The sequence below is a fragment of the Carassius auratus genome, unplaced genomic scaffold, assembly GCF_003368295.1.
Source record: "Carassius auratus strain Wakin unplaced genomic scaffold, ASM336829v1 scaf_tig00007763, whole genome shotgun sequence".
In the NCBI taxonomy this organism is placed as follows: Eukaryota; Metazoa; Chordata; class Actinopteri; order Cypriniformes; family Cyprinidae; genus Carassius; species Carassius auratus.
In genome coordinates, this window is record NW_020523877.1 from 315,919 (window position 1) to 335,000 (window position 19,082).

The window sequence follows — 19,082 nt, forward strand, 5'->3', positions numbered from 1 at the left end:
GTAGACCAAAGCAACCCTTTCCCTGCCATGTTGGTTTTGGAGCGTCGCAAAACCGTGACGCAACACGTCCTTTTCCGTGCTCCGGCACGCCTGAGTCCAACTGAACCGTGCCCTGGCCCACCTCTTCCAAGCGGGCCAGGGCCGGCCAATCGAGCCGCGCCCGGGCACGGTTCGGAGCACTCACACTAGTAAAACGAACCGCGCTTTGGTGGTCAAACGCACTCGGGCACGGTTCAAACTGGCTTGTGTGAGTACACCCTAAGGCGTCGCTCCCTCTACAATCAAGCCTACACGTCTGCATGGTCCGCTTTCTAATGTTTTCCTTCCAAATTTCTGTTTCCTATTCTAATTTCGACTGTTTGCTCCTTTCTCGTCTTTAATTTTTTTTTAATCGCAATCTTAAAATTTCTCTATTCGCAGACTCCTTGCCAGCATCTAATTCTACGCAAAATTTTATAATCCTCATTTTCAGTTCTGTTACTATTTAAGGGGTTAGCTAAATCTTCCAACAAAATTAAAGACAAATGTCTGCCTATTACCCTGCCCGTATTGCAAAAATGTATTACTTCCATCTGCTATGGCCTTCTTTCTGAGTACCTCAATATTCTATTCGAGGCAGTGTTTTATCTGCCTTCTACGGGTTTATGCGTCCAGGGGAATTCACTTCAAAACTAATCAATTTAAACCTGCTCGCGGTATTTCCTTCAGATCTGTGATTCGGACCTAAATTCTTCACACTCTTCCTCAAGCACTCAAAAACTGATGTGCAAGGTTCTGGTGTCACCTTAACAATTCTAAATCAATAATAAATTCTGTCCCTTCTCTGCATGGTGAAATTTCTTCAAATCCGACCTAGAACTTCTAAAAACACACCACTCTCTATTTTACCTAATGGAGCACCCCTTTCCAAGGCCTGTTTTAGAACTCACTTAACCACCGTTCTCAAAAGCTGCAGTCTATTCCCCTCTCTCTATACTGGGCTTTCATTCAGAATTGGGGTTGCTACTTCAGCAGCTGAACGAGGGATCTCTACATCAGCTGTTAAGATCATGGGGAGATGGTCTTCCTCAGCATTGAATCATACATCAGACCTGATTCAAAAACCATTATTGAAGCTCAGCAAGCTCTCCTGTAACTAATCAGGTAAATTCATGCAATTACTGGTGGTGTTACTATATCTGTATGGTCTATCAAGGTCTGTATATGTCTGGCCTATTGTGGCTATTTCTGTATGGTCTTTTGAGGCCTGTCTGTGTCTGGCTATCATGGCCATTTTTCTGTACGGCCTATCGTGGCTGTCTGCGTCTGGCCTATCGTGGCTATTTCTGTACGGTCTATCGAGGCCTATCCGTGTCTGGCTATCGTGGCTATTTCTGTACGGTCTATCGAGGCCAGTCTGTGTCTGCCTATCATAGCTATTTTTCTGTACAGTCTATCGAGGCCTGTCCGTGTCTGCCTATCGTGTCTATTTATGTACGGTCTATTGGGGCCTGTCTGTGTCTGGCCTATCGCACAAAAAAATAAAAACTTTTAATCTAATGTCATCATACTGATCATGCTAACTCTCTCTTTATATTTTTCAGGAAAGAGGATTGCACATAACTTCATAAGTACTGAACTTTTATCTGTGAATATAAAATATTTTAAATATTTAAACCTATAGTGTTCATTTTCCGTGACTGAAACAGTCAAATGTAACACATCAACAAGGCAAAACTGACGTCTATTTGCGAAAATGTGCTTTGATGCACTTGTTTGATAACTTGTGGTTAAAGCACCACTCAGGTGTCAAAAGCTGCAAATGCACTTTACAGACGCCGCGGCGGTAGAAGGGGCATTTCGGATGTCTACCCACTGTACCTGTATAAAGCTGCAGAAGTAGTTTCCCATAATCAGATTTTAGTCTCTTTTAATATTGTGTGGAAGTGGAATGGCATACAGTTCTTCTTTAGACCTAATAATTACACATTTCCATTTGAGTGATTGATCATGGACAGCAAATACATTATTAGACACTATATAAATGTTGAGGATATACTGTATTTAGCTGAACATCTCTAAAACAAAATTCTTTAGCTAAAACACAGAATCTGTTTGTGGTGGATGCAGAAATTCCCCAATTCTCACTCTTGAAAGACACCAGGGTCATAATTTCAAAGAATGATCCATCAATTTTTATATATTTACCAAGTGCAGTATGTCTTGTTTGGTACCACATAATAGCACATTTATTCTTGGTGCTACACATTTACCAGTGATATGTCCTTAGTATGGACAGTAATGTGTCTTATTAGTCACCATATACGGATACTGTAAGGATGTGCATGTTTGTACCCACTTGTCCGTAAATACTACATATTTACAATGTATGTACATTAGTAAGTACAGTACAGAAAAAAATGAGTTTCCATGTATGTACACTACCTATTAGTGATTTTTATTACCCACGCTTGTCCATACATGTACGACTGTTAAGATCAGCCATGTTTCTTATTTGTTACCATGTTCATACACTTCAGGTAAGTACCTTGTGTTACCACTCATTTCCTGTAGGTACAAGATATGTACCAGAGAAGTACACGTACTGTAAAAGGACGTTACATTAAATTGAATTGAAGTTAAATTATTTCATTACATGTATGTAATATGTGTGTGAAAAATAAAGAAACTTGAACCAATTTGTGTGGAACAGATTGACATTTATGCACCTGTCAAATCTCATTCAGTGTTATCTCATTATTTTTCCTAATGTCTCCATTAGTTCGTTAACACACCTGATTCATCAGCTCTATGATGGAAACTGAGATTAAACTCAACTGGATGTGAATGTCTGTTCATGCTTTTCTTACTCACAATATATGAAAGTAAACCAGTTATAAATGAAGCTGGTTGAAGCCCTCTGCATAACTGTGACACAAATACACATGTATTGATTATTTACTCATGTGTAGTTTTTTTGTTCAAATTTGAATCATAAACATTTATCTGTTGAAACTGCCATTCAATATGAAATATCTTTAAAGGTCCAAAACACTGGTTGCAAGCATGTTTGTATACAAGGAAATAATCATTTCAGAAGAATAAATCAAAGTTTTGATTTGTAAAGTAAAATGTTTCATGGATGAAGATGATCAGTTAAAGCAGTCAGTGATGCTGCACACATGAACACAAACACATGAAATATCCCTCACACTGCCAGCAAACAGAGAGATTCGGTCTGTCTGCGGTGACTCTTGTAGCCATTCAAGAGGATTCATGTTGTCTGACACCTTTAAAAAAAAAAAAAACTCCAAGAGAACGACCACAAAACACGCTGAGCATCTCAGAACAAAATCTCCAGATGCTCTCCTGAGAACCAGACTGAAAAACCTGATCAGCTGTCTGGACTTTTGATGTACCAGCAACAACCTGAACATTTCAGAAACTTTACAACATCACCTTGAACCTCATTTAAACACAATCCACATAGTTGAAACACTTATTTCAGTGTCCTTCCGCAGTGAGTTGAAGTTCCCTTTTACATGAATACTTGAAGTATTTGACAGGGTTCTCAAGTCTCACACTTTGGTTGTAAGACTCACACAGTTCACATGCTCACACACCACACTGTGTATTTCTCACGCTGAAAAGGCAATGCTGACCAAGTTGTCCTGCAAGCTTTATATATAACGGTGTATATAATGCGCTGAACACAAAGTGAAGTTTCCTGCCCCAGCACGTATCTCAGATTGTGTTCGTTACTAGGCAACATAGATGCGCGATCACACAGAAGTTGACGGAACATTCTCGGTCACTGTACGTTCGTTACTAGGTAACCAACAACATCACGCAAACACACGTCGTGATGGAGAGGGTCAGTCAGAAGAAAGCTTGTCTAGAACATTTAACATATAGCCCATCGTACACATTATTATTGATGCAGCAAAAACTCTGCCACTACTTTGCAGCCAGACGAGAATCTTTGGCTCAGTTTAACTAGCTAAAGTTATCTGAAACTAAGGGAAATGTTAGTGGGTATGGGAAGGAATGAAGATGTAGTTCTTCATTTTATTTTTAATTATTTATTATACTGTATTAATAATATTTCTAGTTACATTAAGACTACATGTATTAAAGCAAAGTGCTCTGGGTAATATTTATATCCTGTCAAAATATACATTGATTAATCATTGCCACTGCATTTTTTATATTTTTCAAAGATGTCATCAAAATGAGCAACAAACACTTACAACACAAAACACATTTCATAAACTGGAGTGTGTACTCGTGTACGCACACACACACAAACACACACACACACACACCTTAATATGGTAATATGTCCATTTGTTCCCAATTTCCCACCACACAATGAATCATTATACCATTTCGTCTAGACACATTCAAAATGCAAAAATATTAGTTTTTCCAAACTATTTAGAGCAATGTTATATTTTTGTAATTTTTGTATATGTGTAATTTTGAAATATAACGTTAAAGTTAGTATAGTTAGCAATTAATATAATTAACTATAGTTGTGAATTCAATTTGTGCTGGTAAATTATGAACAATGAGTCAAATTGGGGGCGGGGCTCCGTTAAGCTCCTCCCCTAACTTCATGTGATCTCACTCGAAGCTTTTGAAAAAACTTGAGAACCCTGATTTGCCAAAAAAACACTTCCTTTCTGCATAAATACTGGTCACACAAACAGATGAGGAACACAACACAGTCCACTACAGAGAGAGAAACTAGTGTTAGTTTACTGAATTTGGAAATGAAAATATAGAAAAGGGTAAAACTCAGAGAAGAAGAAACAACATGGATGATGTCTAAAAATATGTGAACGTCGTACGAGGTAAAGTCAGAACAGATATCACAGATTCAACGTCACAAGAATACAATCATATAGCACGGATAAAGATTCAATAAGAGACTCAGAAGACCGAATAGAAAGGATTGTTGATATCTACGTCAGTGCAGAGGCTGTAAGAGACATGAAACATAAGAAAGAGACAGAAGACTTCAACACAGAAGAACCCCGAACACCTCGACACACAGAAGACTTCAACACAGAAGAACCCCAAACACCTCGACACACAGGTAACTGAGATTAAAGGACATTTTCTGATTATTCTCTCTCTTCCAGGTCCTCCAGTATGATCTGACATGCTCCATTTGTTGATGGTGGTTAATGCTTTATTTTTTCCTGAAAGGGACTGATCGTTTTGCTAGAGAAGACACTTATTTATCAACCAGGGTCATGTGTATGGAAGCATATGGGTAGCATTATTCAATTTGGGATGTAATATGCAAAATGACAATGCAATATGTAAAATGGCAATGCATTTCTGTATATACATTTCCATTTTCCAATACATTTGTGCAACGTTTGGTGCAAAATGAAAATGAAAATTAAATTACATAATTTTCATTTGCCATTTACTACACCAGTTTTAATATGTAAAATGAATATTAATTTTAACGCTTTATAAGTTGCAAAATTAAAATGAAAATGTATTACAGAAATGATTAGATATGTCTAACATGTTAAAGCAAAAACTGTGGCAAAATGATCATTTAAATGCTATTTTTCTTAATTGCATTAACACTCACAGTCAAGACACTTACGATTGCATTTTCATTCGGTGTCCCGCAATGAATGTAGCAAAATTCAATGTGCACATTGAAAATGCATTCCGAGCCGATCACGTGTCCCCGCCCTCGCGCCACGTCAATCATTGTGTGAACAAGGCGGGGCTTGCAGAAGGTCAGAGACTCAAATCTCAAGAAGAGGATTCAATCAAGTGAGACCACATGGACAAGACAGTTGGTCCGTGTATGTTTTGATCATTTCGGTTTATGGCTTCAATATTTCATTCGCACTTGTGGGCGGAGCTGAAACGCTGCTTTCATCTGATTGGTCGAATCGGGTCGGTTTTCATCTGACAGCCTTCAGCTCGGTCTTGTCATTCTTTCAGGCAGAATAAGAGTCAGTGCGAGTGAAGCACTGAAATGTCTGAAACTACGCTCACTGTTAATTAGCATAATATTTGAATCAGATGTAGCTGGGCACATGTGCTGCTGAGACCTGCAAATTATTTCTAGGTTGTAGTATTGTATGAATATTGTCCCACTGATAAATACAGTGCAAATAGTTCTGTCCCTTTGGATAACAGTGAAGTGGAAATTAAAATCAATAATAGACTGAACAGTTCCATGTCTGTAACATTTACCACTCTCATCTTTTAAGTCATAAGGCACTAGGTATGTGTGTGTGTGTGTGTGTGACATTAATAAATAATTGTAAAAATGAATATAGTTACATTTCTAAATAAAAATAGTAAAATTAGCTCTATGCTGCTCAGTGCTCCTGTAGCCTACCCCAGAGCGCCCTCTCGCGGCTGTAGACGGTAATGTTTTCTCTTGGTCTTGAATAAATGTGACATATAGTCCAGTGCGACTTATATATGTTTTTTTCCTCGTCATGACGTATTTTTGGACTGATGCAACTTATACCGAAAAATACAGTTAACATTATTATTATTATTTATTATGAGAGTAATTGACACAGACTAGAACTTTAATGTTTCACCCAATTCAGCTCATATCTTCAGACTCGTCCGACTCGTGTTGCTTGTATAACTGGCCAGACTTACCTTCCCAAAAAATCCTATTTAATTTTATTTCATAAATTTAACTATATTTATTTCCACTTCACTGTTATCCAAAGGGACAGAACTATTTGCACTGTTTTTATCAGTGGGACAATATTCATACAATACTACAACCTAGAAATAATTTGCAGGTCTCAGCAGCACGAATTATGTGCCCAGCTACATCTGATTCAAATATTATGCTAATTAACAATGCGCGTAGTTTCAGACATTTCAGTGCTTCACTCGCACTGACTCTTATTCTGCCTGAAAGAATAAAAAGACCGAGCTGAAGGCTGTCAGATGAAAACCGACCCGATTCGACCAATCAGATGAAAGCAGCGTTTCAGCTCCTCCCACAAGTGCGAATGAAATATTGAAGCCATAAACCGATATGATCAAAACATACACGGTCCAACTGTCTTGTCCATGTTGTCTCACTTGATTGAGTCCTCTTCTTGAGATTTGAGTCTCTGACCTTCTGCAAGCCCCGCCTTGTTCACACAATGATTGACGTGGCGCGAGGGCGGGGACACGTGATCGGCTCGGAATGCATTTTCAATGTGCACATTGAATTTTGCTACATTCATTGCGGGACACCGAATGAAAATGCAATCGTAAGTGTCTTGACTGTGAGTGTTAATGCAATTAAGAAAAATAGCATTTAAATGATCATTTTGCCACAGTTTTTGCTTTAACATGTTAGACATATCTAATCATTTCTGTAATACATTTTCATTTTAATTTTGCAACTTATAAAGCGTTAAAATTAATATTCATTTTACATATTAAAACTGGTGTAGTAAATGGCAAATGAAAATTATGTAATTTAATTTTCATTTTCATTTTGCACCAAACGTTGCACAAATGTATTGGAAAATGGAAATGTAAATACAGAAATGCATTGCCATTTTACATATTGCATTGTCATTTTGCATATTACATCCCAAATTGAATAATGCTACCCATATGCTTCCATACATGTGGATTAGTTTAAAGCTTCCTAAATATGGATTTTTGACCTTTAGAAAAGGTTTATTTTGAGACCTGTTCACGTTTTCCTCCAAAACCAAAAATGGATCAAATACAGTGATATACAGTGAAACTCGGATGAGTAAATAATCAGGAAACCATTTTTGAGTGAACTGTTCCTGAATAAATGTCTGACAAGCGTTAAAGTTAATCTACAGTTCACATGTTTCAGAAGATGTGAGTCGTATGATATGAGGAAGTGAAGAGATAACATCATATCTATCCTCTTCAGGAAGTGATGGTGTGATGATCAGAAGGTCCAGAGCAGCTGCAGTAGTGTTTGTGCTGCTGTGTGTTCTTCTGCTGACTGCACGCATTATACTGTGTGCCACCTTCACCCAAGAGAGACAACAGCTGCTGACTAAGATCATCAACCTCACTCAAGAGAGAATTGATCTTCAGAAGAAGTTTGCGGGTTAGTTTCTTCAGTCTAACTGGTAACTTGATCTAAAGCAGATTTAGATTTTAAAGTGGACTGTCCTGGATCCGTTGTGTAGCTAATGCTTGTAATTGACATTTCTTTAGCTCTTTATGTTTATAATGATTAATGATAATTTAGAGAAAAAACATTCTCTTTTGTGATAATCAGTCGTTGGCCTCAAATGAGACACAAACCTGTCAAATACAGAGACTGCTTCAGTGTCTAGAGAACACTAATGAGACCAGTTTAAAACACTGTTACAGAAACCTTCCTTTGGGAAACAGGTTTCCTTCTGAAAGTCATTGTCTGTTACAGATAGATATCTTGCACTCAAAAAGTAAAGACCTGAAAATTGAATATTCAATACAGTATACTTTCAGTTATTGTACAATAATAATACTATAAACAACTACAATAAATTATACACTACTAGTACAAGTAATATAAATAACCTTTTTAATTGGGTTTAGATTAAAATTTAGTTCAAGTATCACTAGCCCTAGTAAAAAAAAAAACAATTTATTAAAAATATATTTATTTCATATTAAGAATAGTTCAAATCTATTGACATATTTACTGATATATCACTCTAGACTTACTGATATAACATTTATATTTCAGCTTTATTTGTAGTGCTACTTGTGCACAATGCACATCTCTCAATATTAATCCTACAGTGTGTTTAAATGTCACTGTTGAAGATTGTATGATCTCTGAATAATATTTAATGTCTTTAAATGCAAGATATTTCAAGTGTAGCTGAAGTATAATTGCTATAGTCCCACTTTAACACAATCAAATAAACTTCAGTGTTTCTTTAGTTACACTTCAGCACTACTTCTGCACAATTCAAATGAATAAAGTACAAAGTTCGTTGTTCCAGTTTGGCAGACTTTAAGTTTACCAGTTTAATATACCAAAAGTACAATTGCAGTGTATTTTTATTAAGTACATAAATATGTAAATGTATTTGTAGTACACTTATCATGACATAAATGTATTTCAAATACATTTTAGTGTATTTATATTTCACTAGGGATGTCTTATCTGTGTTCATAGATGGATGGAAGTGTCATCAATCCAGTCTTTACTACTTTTCCTCTGAGAAGAAGAACTGGACTGAGAGCAGAAGATACTGTAGAGAGAGAGGAACAGATCTGATCATCATCAACAACAGAGAGGAACAAGTGAGAGAGTGTGTGTGTGTGTGTGTGAGAGAGAGAGAGAGAGAGAGAGAGAGAGAGAGTGTGTGTGTGTGTGTGTGTGTGTGTGTGTGTGTGTGAGAGAGAGACATTTGACATTTGAAAATCCCTTTATTAATAAAATAACATTTGGGATTTATCTGCGTAAATATTTACAAACCCAAAGAAGGTTGTTTTTTTTTTTTTTTTTTTTATACAATGTGTTAAAAACCAAAAACATTTTTAAAACACCCTCCATTAGACAATTCCACATATATTTTCATTCATATACCCATTAGAGAATGTTTAGATTAAAACTTCCATTCCCATCAGGCTCACACAGAAAATTATTAAAACCCCAAAGATGAAAAAAAGACTGAACATTGTGTGTAATGCTATAAAAAGCATACTCTACCGTTAACCTTTTTTTTACAAAACATTTAGTCAATAAAATAGGATCAATACACCCCCTTTTTTTAACTTTGTTTTTTCTAGTACACCAAATTGCCAACTTTACCATTCCATAAAGAAAATTTAGAATAATAACTTACTTCTTGTTTTCTACTGAGTACTTTGGCCCATAAATAAACAATGAAACATTAAACGAACCCATTAGCTCCAGACTCCAAACCTTCACTAACTGCATCAAGTTTTTCAGGCGATAACATTCCATAAATGCATGAATCACAGTTTCTGAAGCGTTACAAAAAGGACAACCCTCCCCAACTAAAGGATTCAGTCGTGCTATGTGTCTGTTTGTGGCTAAAACTCCATGTACAATTCTCCACTGCAGATCTCCCACTCTCTTTTCAGTGGGTTTTTTGTACAGGGCCCGCCAGCTACCTTTCGGGGAAGAGTCTGACCCCAACACTAAAGTCCATTTGCTTTCTGTTTGGTCTTTAAGGTCTTGATAGTTCATAGTTTTAACACATGCTGTATATAAAGTTCTTTTTGATAAATCATTGAACAACCCCATTTCTGGAGTATTCAAAGACAACAATTTTGCCGGATCTTCCTCTTGATAATCCCTTTTCATCAAAAAGTCAAATTCCGGAAAAGTGAATGGCTCTGTATCCTCTCCTGCACAAGTCTCTTTGAGAAATTCTTTAGCTGAAACAGGAAGTTCAGCTTCTAGGTCTTCTAGCACTCGTTTAGCGAGACGCACAGACCTGAAACCCACTTTTCGAGCAAGTTCTTCAGCTTCAATCCACCCATCTCCTATTCTTAGATCCCGAAACATAGATATTCCAGCAGCCAGCAAGTTTGACCTTATGGTGTCAGAGTTCAGAATCTCAGCAGGAAAAAGAGGATTGAAAAAAAGAGATTCGTTAAACAGCCACGGACCTGGTTTTGACCACTCTCTTGAAACAGAAAACATTTGCCATAAATCCATAATATTGAGGTAAAACGAGTTAAGTCCACCAAGAGAAGTTCTCTTTAGAGTCATGGTGAAAAGCTGTTTATCTAGACCCATTCGTCCAGCCTTGCGTAGAAGAGCACATGTTAGTTCCATCCATCCATGCTGCTGTTGATATAGTAGGCGCTGAATAGCCTGCAGTCGAAAAACTGTCAGTCTAGCTCGGATGTCTATCAGTCCCTGTCCCCCTTCTTGAACAGGAAGATAGAGGACAGCAGCTCTCAGCCAGTGCTGACCAGACCAAAAAAAATTAACAAGTCTCTTTTGAATTTCTTGGATTAAAATAACTGGTGGATCCACAACCATCATTTTATGCCAAAGCATTGAGGCAATGAGATTGTTGGCAATCAGTACTCTTCCCCTATATGATAACTGGGGTAGCAACCATTTCCAGCTAGACAACCTCGCACAGACCTTCTCCACTAAACCCTCCCAATTTTTCTTTTTATATTCCTCTTGACCAAGATATACTCCAAGATATTTCAAACCAAGTGTACCCCACTGAATATTATTTGGGAGTTTTAGTAAAACCATATTGGTATTTTCAGTAGAACCATACCACACAGCTTCTGTTTTATCCCAGTTAAGCCTAGCAGATGACGCTCTTTCATAGATGTCTAGAGCCCCCTTTAAATTCTGTACATCTTCCTGCTTTTGAATTATCACAGTAATATCATCAGCGTATGCAGATAATATAATAGACTCTTTTTTTAAACTACCATTTATAGTTAGACCATTTAGTTTACGTCGCAGCATACACAATAATGGTTCAATCGCCAAGCTGTACAGTTGGCCAGACATTGGGCAGCCTTGTCTGATTCCTTTTTGTATTTTAACTGGTACACTTAACCCACCTCCTATTTTTATCATACTCAAGGATCCTTTATACAACAATTTTATCCATGATATAAAACTATCACCAAAACCAAAACACTTTAAGACATGAAACAAATACAGATGATCCACCCGATCAAATGCTTTTTCTTGGTCTAGAGATATTAGACCAGCACCAACATTGTACATTCCTAAATATTCTAAAAGATCTCTCATTAAAAACAAATTATCATAAATACATCTTTTAGGAACACAATAAGACTGATCTTCATGAACCAACGAACCTAAAACCATCTTAAGTCGATTTGCAATTGATTTAGACAATATCTTATAGTCAGAGTTAAGAACAGCAACAGGTCTCCAGTTTTTAAGTAAACACAAATCTCCTTTCTTTGGAAGAAGAGAAAGGACTGCCCTTTGACAACTTTTTGGCAGTTCCTTCAGTTTATAGCTTTCTTCAAGAACTTTAAAAAAGTCCTGTCCAATTATTCCCCAAAACGACTTGTAAAATTCTGCGGTAAGTCCATCAAGACCTGGTACTCGACCAGTTGAGAGTTGTTGTACTGCATCCGTTACTTCTTCAAAGGTAATGCTGGAGTCTAGAAAAAGTCTTTAATCTTCTTTCAAGTTTGGTAAATCTTTAAAAAGTTCACATGTTGTATTCAGATCAATGTCTTCTTTTGCAAATAACTTAGAATAAAAATCAACAGCAGTTCTTCTCATCATTAAAGGATCGGATGTAATACTACCATCAGGTCTTCGTAAACAATGCATAAAATTATTATGAACAACCTTCTTTTCCAAATTAAAAAAGTATTTCGTAGGTGCATCCATATCATTAATTGAAATAAACCGTGCTTTAACGAGTGCTGATTTCACTTTTTCATGTAAAATACCTCTTAATTCATGTTTTTTGGATAACAAATTTTCTTGCACTCCCATTTCTACCAGAAAGACTCGGGAGATAGAGGAATGTACGAAGCATACATTTATTGACAGCTCAGCGAGCACAATTATAAATTTCTTTGGCGGAAGGCCCCGTCCATGGTTCTTAATCCGAGGGTAGCGAATCTGCATTTCCTGCCTGAAGACGAAGGCAGGGGCGCAGCAGACCCCCCCTGGAAGGTAAGGACAGGACCATCCTGGTGGTGGTGGGGAGGGTGGAGGTTGTTGCCGCGTTGGCATCTGCGAACTCAAACATGTGTAAGTACGATCTTTTATACAGGAGTATAAAGACGTGATTGGATAATGATGAAGGTAATTAGTGACGAAGTGATTGAGTCTTCCTGGCAGAACTTAGGCTAAAGCTTCCATTTCACTCTTATTAATCAATGAAACATACAATGCAGAAATATGTTCTTCTAGTTTAGACATTTTCCTTTTCAAACTAATCCAAGCTTGTGAGGAATATTGTTGGCAGAAGAGCTTAATTTGAACTTTTCCCACCTCCCACCATTGAAGAAGATTCTCATAATTACTTTTTTGTTCTGTCCAATAGTTCCAAAAAAGATTAAATTTTTCATGAAAATCAAGATTCTCTAATAATTTATTACTAAATCTCCAATAAGAACAATGAGGGGTTGTTTGTGTTACAATCATTTTTAAGGAAATTAAATGATGATCTGAAATCGGGCTTGGGCATATTTTTGTCTCTTCTATTCTACTGCACATTGTATTCTTGACATAGAATCTATCTAACCGTGCTGCACTGATCCTATTTTCTGTCACTTTAATCCATGTATATTGTTTTACGGTTTTATTTTTCTCTCTCCAAATATCAATAAGTCCAAATTGTGTTGTAATCTCTCTCAAAGATACTGCTGATAAAAAATGAGGTTCTTCTCCATTCCTATCACAAGTAAAATCTAACGTACAATTCCAATCTCCTCCAATTACTAAAAAAATCTTCATTTATAAAAGAGGAAACTACATCTTTAAGTTTAAGAAAAAAAGCTATTCTCTCTCTACCTGTTGTAGGAGCATAAACATTTTTTAGCACAAAAACTCTATTTTTTATTTCTACTCTTAGTGCAAGTAGGCGCCCTCTCACTACTTCATTCTTAGACAAAATGTTAACTTTACATCTAGGTGAAAATAATATTGCCACCCCTGCACTAAGGTTGGTGCCATGACTCAAAACATGATCTCCCTCCCACCACATCCCAAAATCAGTTTCATTTTCTTCATTACTATGTGTTTCTTGTAGAAACACAACTTGAGTTTCTTTCAAATTTAAACACTCTTTTAATAAAGGCCATTTACTTCTGTCCCTTGCCCCGTTTATATTTAAGGATCCTATTTTATGAACATCCATAAATAGGGGGAAGGAAAAAGAAAAAGAAAGAAAAAAACATAGCAAAGGCCAGATCCCCATGTGCATTTATTTAAGACTAGTTCTAGTAGACCTACGTTTACCCTTCATCTTTTGAATTTTTTGTCTGACTGCTGTCAAATATTTTTTTAGTCTAAACCTTTTTTGCTGCGACAAAATCTCAACGTTACATTCTTTACGAGCTTTCATCACGGATGCGATAAATTTCTCTAGGTCAGGAAAAAACTCTTCAACATTAACACTCCTCCCCTTAGTTTCATCCAGAAAAGAGTTTATCTGTTCAACTGTATACAAATCTCCATATCTGCCAACGTCTACATCAATGCATGAATCATCATCTCTAATACTCTCATCTTCTGACTCCTTTTCCGCTTCATCATTTGAACCTGTAATGTCTTCTTGCATTCTATCGTCTTTGAAGCATAAAGCACCAGTAACAATACAACCAATAGACGAAACCTCCTCATTTATGCCCTCAGTACTTCCAGTCGCGTTTACACCAACCTCTACTCTATCACCAGCTTCACTTTCTTTTTCTGCATCTCCATCTTCTTTCAGAGCACCCGCATCATTCAGCGGCTCTCTGACCTCAGTCGCTCCGCTACTCGCGCTCGTCAAACCTGACGGCCCTGCTGTTTCCTCTGCCTGCGGCTGTTTATGAGGGCAAGACAATCTCTTGTGGCCAAAAACTCCGCACTCAAAACAACATAAAGTATCAGTGCTCGCGTAAACCATATAAGAACTCTCTCCACATGTCACTCGAAACGAAACATCCAGTGTTTTAGTAGGCACTGTCAGAAACATAAACGCTTGTCGTCTAAAAGACAATACGTGCTTAAGTTCGGTAGATTTACAACCCAAAGGAATCGTTTTCACAGAACTAGCCATCTTTCCGAACCGTGTCAATTCTCTCACGATCGCGTCATCTTTAATGAAAGGAGGTACATTGGAAATTGTCACTTTTGTAGCTGGAGCAAAAAGAGGTGTAACGGGTACAAAAGTTTCTTTCACCCAAATGCCGCTTTCAATTATCCTGATTACTAGTTGTTCGTTTTTTAAAAATATGACAACTGCCTTGTTCATGCGAGATGCAGAAACAATGTTTTCATGGCCTACCTGTTCTCCTGTTGCTAACAGCACCTCCTCAATCGCTGTACCTGCCTCAGGAACACACCTGAAACCATTCCGAAGCGAGAGAGATGGCTCTTCCCCCGCAGGGAGAGAGGCCATCTCGTTTGACTAGAAAACACCTCACAAACTTGAATACAATAATCGGTGACCCAAAAAAGTGAAGAAAAAGAAAATAATAAAAGAAGATAGGTAAACCCTATGGAAAAAAATAGTTTTAACTATACGAAAAAACTTAAGAAACTTCACGCTCTCGCACGTGCCTCTCACACCCCACGCCACACTCTCGCTACCCAGCATGCAACACACCAGAGAGAGAGAGAGAGAGAGAGAGATTTGATTTTTCAAAAACCATTTATTACATAAAATGGAACAGGCTACAATACATCACCTATTTCCAAAAGGATAAAAAAAATCACCTTAACAAAAATGAAAAATACAACTCTTCTTCAACAATCTCACAAAGAACCCCATTTATGCACCAAATTGACTCAAACAATAAAAGATCATGCATTAATTTATAATAATGGAAGTCAATCAAAATCCTGGATTTCACAAGTCTTAAAAAAACAGCTACTAAATCACTGAAAACATTGGTCTCCATTTTTTCTTTTCTAGTGACGTAAATTGCCATTTTTGCTTGACCAAGCAAAAAGTTCAACAACTGAGACTTTTGACGATAACTTTTTAAAAACTTATAACCACAAATAAATATTTTCATTGTAAAAAACACATTAAAAGAATTGAAAAGCATTCCCAATATATCAAATAAAGGTTTTAGCCTTTCACAGTGCATGAATGCATGAAAAACAGTTTCTTTTTGTAAACAAAAAGGACAACCTTCATTACAATCAGACTTAAACAAAGATACAAAGGCATTGACTGCAACTGCACCATGCAACAGTCTCCACTGTAAATCACCCGTTTTTTTTTATCAATGGTGACTTGTATAAGACTCTCCACTCTGGTTTTTGGTTAACATCAAGTTTAAGAACCTCTCTCCAGGCTGTATCACACCTGTTATTTAAAAAGTTCTTATTAAACACTTTAACACAGTTCTTATACAATTATTTCCCAGATGCAACCTCTGAGTCCACAATCTTTAAATTCTCACAATTGAGTAACATGCCATTACATTCTCCCATAACTGGATATACACATAATTTAGGAAAAGGATCATTACAATCAGGGTTTTTAGACCCTTTTAAATATTGTTCCAGCAACACTTTTTCTTCACCAGTAAGAGCTTATCTCCAACTTTCAAGTGCTTTTGTTACAATACGGCATGATTTGAGTCCTAAACACTCAGCAACTGTGTACACATCTTTAAAATCCAGTCCTGCTATTTGATGTAAGTGACCTATTGTTGTCACTTTAGTGTTCAATAAAGTCCTTTCTGGTACAGCAAAAGATGCTTCATGTGTTAGGTCCAAACGTGAACCAAAAACTAAAGGTTCTTGGAGTAACCAAAAGAGGGAGGGAGCACTGTTGTCCCTGTTAGTCTTAAATAAAGACCAGACTTTGAACAAGTTGCGATAAAAAACCGGAAGGTCAAAAAGTCTTATGCCTATGAGAGTCCAGCCAAAACAAAGCTTTGTCCAAGCCTAGGCCTTCAATGCTTCGAAGAATTGCACAGGTAGCACCCATCCAACTTGAATCTTTAGTGCACATCAAAAGTCTTTGTACATACTGTAGGCGAAATGCAGCAGTTCTGCTCTGCAAGTGTACTAGACCAAGTCCACCTTCTTCTTTCGTCAGGTACAACACACTTTTCGGCACCCAATGCAATTTGTCCCAAAAGAAGTCAATTAAAATTGACTGGATTTTTGTTAAAATATCAACTGGGGGATCTATACAAGCTAAACGGTGCCAAAGTGCAGATGCAACTAGATTATTAATAATCAAAACACGTCCTTTATAGGACATTTTGGGAAGTAAAAACTTCCACTTATCCAGTCGTCCTTTTACTTTTTCAACAGTGCCTTCAAAATTCATTTTCACAACATTCTCACTCCCTAAAAAAACTCCAAGATATTTGAAACCATCTCTGGTCCACTTTAAGTCTTCAGGAAGCTTTGGTTCACCTGTTAGCCACTTTCCAACCAGTATAGCTTCACTTTTTTTCCAGTTCACTTTGGCGGATGGAAGAAAATTATTAATTGATCCACTAATTATAACAATCACATCATCAGCATAAGCTGATAATTTAAAATTGTTGGTACAATTTGGTATACACAGTCCACACACAACAGTTCGTAATTTATTTAACAGAGTTTCTATGGCCAAAGTGTATAACATTCCTGACAGTGCACAGCCCTGTCTCACACCTCTATACACTCCAAAAGGAGAGCACAAGTCACCATTAATCTTTAAAACACTCTCAACGCCACAGTATAAGACTTTAACCATTGAAATAAAACTTGAGCTAAAACCAAAAGCTTCTAAAACACTCCATAAGTACATGTGCACGACTCTATCAAAAGCTTTTTCTTGGTCAATTGATATCAGCCCAAAATCTAAATTAAAAATTCTTCCACAGTCTAAAATATCTCTAATAAAGGAGACATTGTCAAAAATTTTCCTGCCTGGCACACAATAAGATTGATCTGGATGTATAATATATTCAAGAACTTTACCTACTCTAACCGCTAATGTTTTGGAAAGTATTTTGTAATCATTACATAATAAACTTATTGGTCTCCAGTTTGATATATCATTTAAATCTCCTTTTTTGGGGAGTAAGGTTATAATCGCTCTACGGCAACTCCGTGGCAATTGCCCCTTTTTTAAACTCTCATTAAAAACGGTTAACAATTCTGGGCCAACCTCTGACCAAAAGGTTTTGTAAAATTCAATTGTGATACCATCTATACCAGGTGTTTTACCACTTTCCATTTTGCTAAGGGCATCTTTCAGTTCGCTTAAACTCAGTGTTTTACTTACTTCCTTATCAACATCTTCCGTTATTTGTGGTAAATTCTGAAAAAAACAGAAATATTGTCTTTTACTTCTGAGATTCCATTCTTATACAAATCCTTATAAAATTTTACAGCTCTTGTTCTAATATCACAAGCATCAGTTAGTAAAACTCCGGTCTCGGACCGCAAGGCATGAATCAATTTTTTCTGACCGTTCTTTTTTTCCAAATTGAAAAAAAACTTTGAAGGTGCATCCATTAATTCGGCACTTTGAAATCTAGATCTAATTAAAGCACCTTGTGTTGATAATCCTAGCATTTCACCCAATATTTTTTTTCTTTTCTTTAACTTGCTCCATAAAATTAACATCTTTTGTTGAATCTACTTGTTCTAGTAACTTCATTAAGTCTTCTTCTAACAAACTCACCGACCCTTTAATATCTCTTGTAGCGTTGAGAGTGTAATGTTGACACAATTGTTTAATCTGTAACTTCACAAAATCCCACCACTGCTGTAATGTCAAAAAAGAGGATTTTATAGCTTTAGCATTTATCCAGAACACTTTAAAAGCTTCTCTAAAAAGAGAGTCACATAGCAGGCTATTATTAAAATGCCAATAGGCACTTTTTGATTTGACACGATTTTTTGCCATAACACATTTGACCAAATTATGGTCAGAAAAACATACAGGAAATATTGAGCATTCTCTAAACATACTTGATTGGTGTTTGAAACCATAAAATCTGTCAAGCCTTGCCAATGACACCTGACCGTCATGAACATGAGCCCATGTATACTGTCTCTGTGTGTAATGAAAGTTTCTCCAAACATCAACAATACTATGAGACTTTATTAGTTAAGTTAACCTCTTTCTTGATTGCTTGTGTGGTTCAACATGATTCCTATCCAAAGCATTTTCAGTACAATTGAAGTCTCCTCCCAACAATAAAAAATCATCAGTATTACAATCATTTAAAACATTGTCTAATGTATTCAGAAAAATCATTCTTTCCAATGCCACAGTTGGGGTATATACACATACAAAAACAAAAGAAACATTTTCAAATGAAACTTTAACTTTCAACAGCCTTCCTTTAATTACTTCTTCAACATTATAAAAGTGTGGAATAAAATGTTTTGAAAATAACACAGCAACTCCCCCACTTAAAGAGGTATAATGGCTTAA

At 36.7% G+C, this 19,082-nt stretch overlaps 1 protein-coding gene across 2 annotated transcripts in view; it reads left to right on the top strand.

Moving 5' to 3' along the window:
- The first annotated feature begins 4,591 nt into the window (after positions 1 to 4,591).
- Positions 4,592 to 19,082, top strand: part of LOC113071650 (CD209 antigen-like protein C) — a 291,989-nt gene continuing 277,498 nt past the window's right edge. Inside the window, exon 1 of one of the 2 annotated variants that reach the window (XM_026244957.1) lies at positions 4,592 to 5,080. In XM_026244957.1, coding sequence (XP_026100742.1) covers positions 4,975 to 5,080 — 106 coding nt within the window. In that variant the 5' untranslated portion in view covers positions 4,592 to 4,974. The remainder of the gene's footprint in view (positions 5,081 to 19,082) is intronic. The other variant, XR_003280184.1, reaches the window with a different exon arrangement.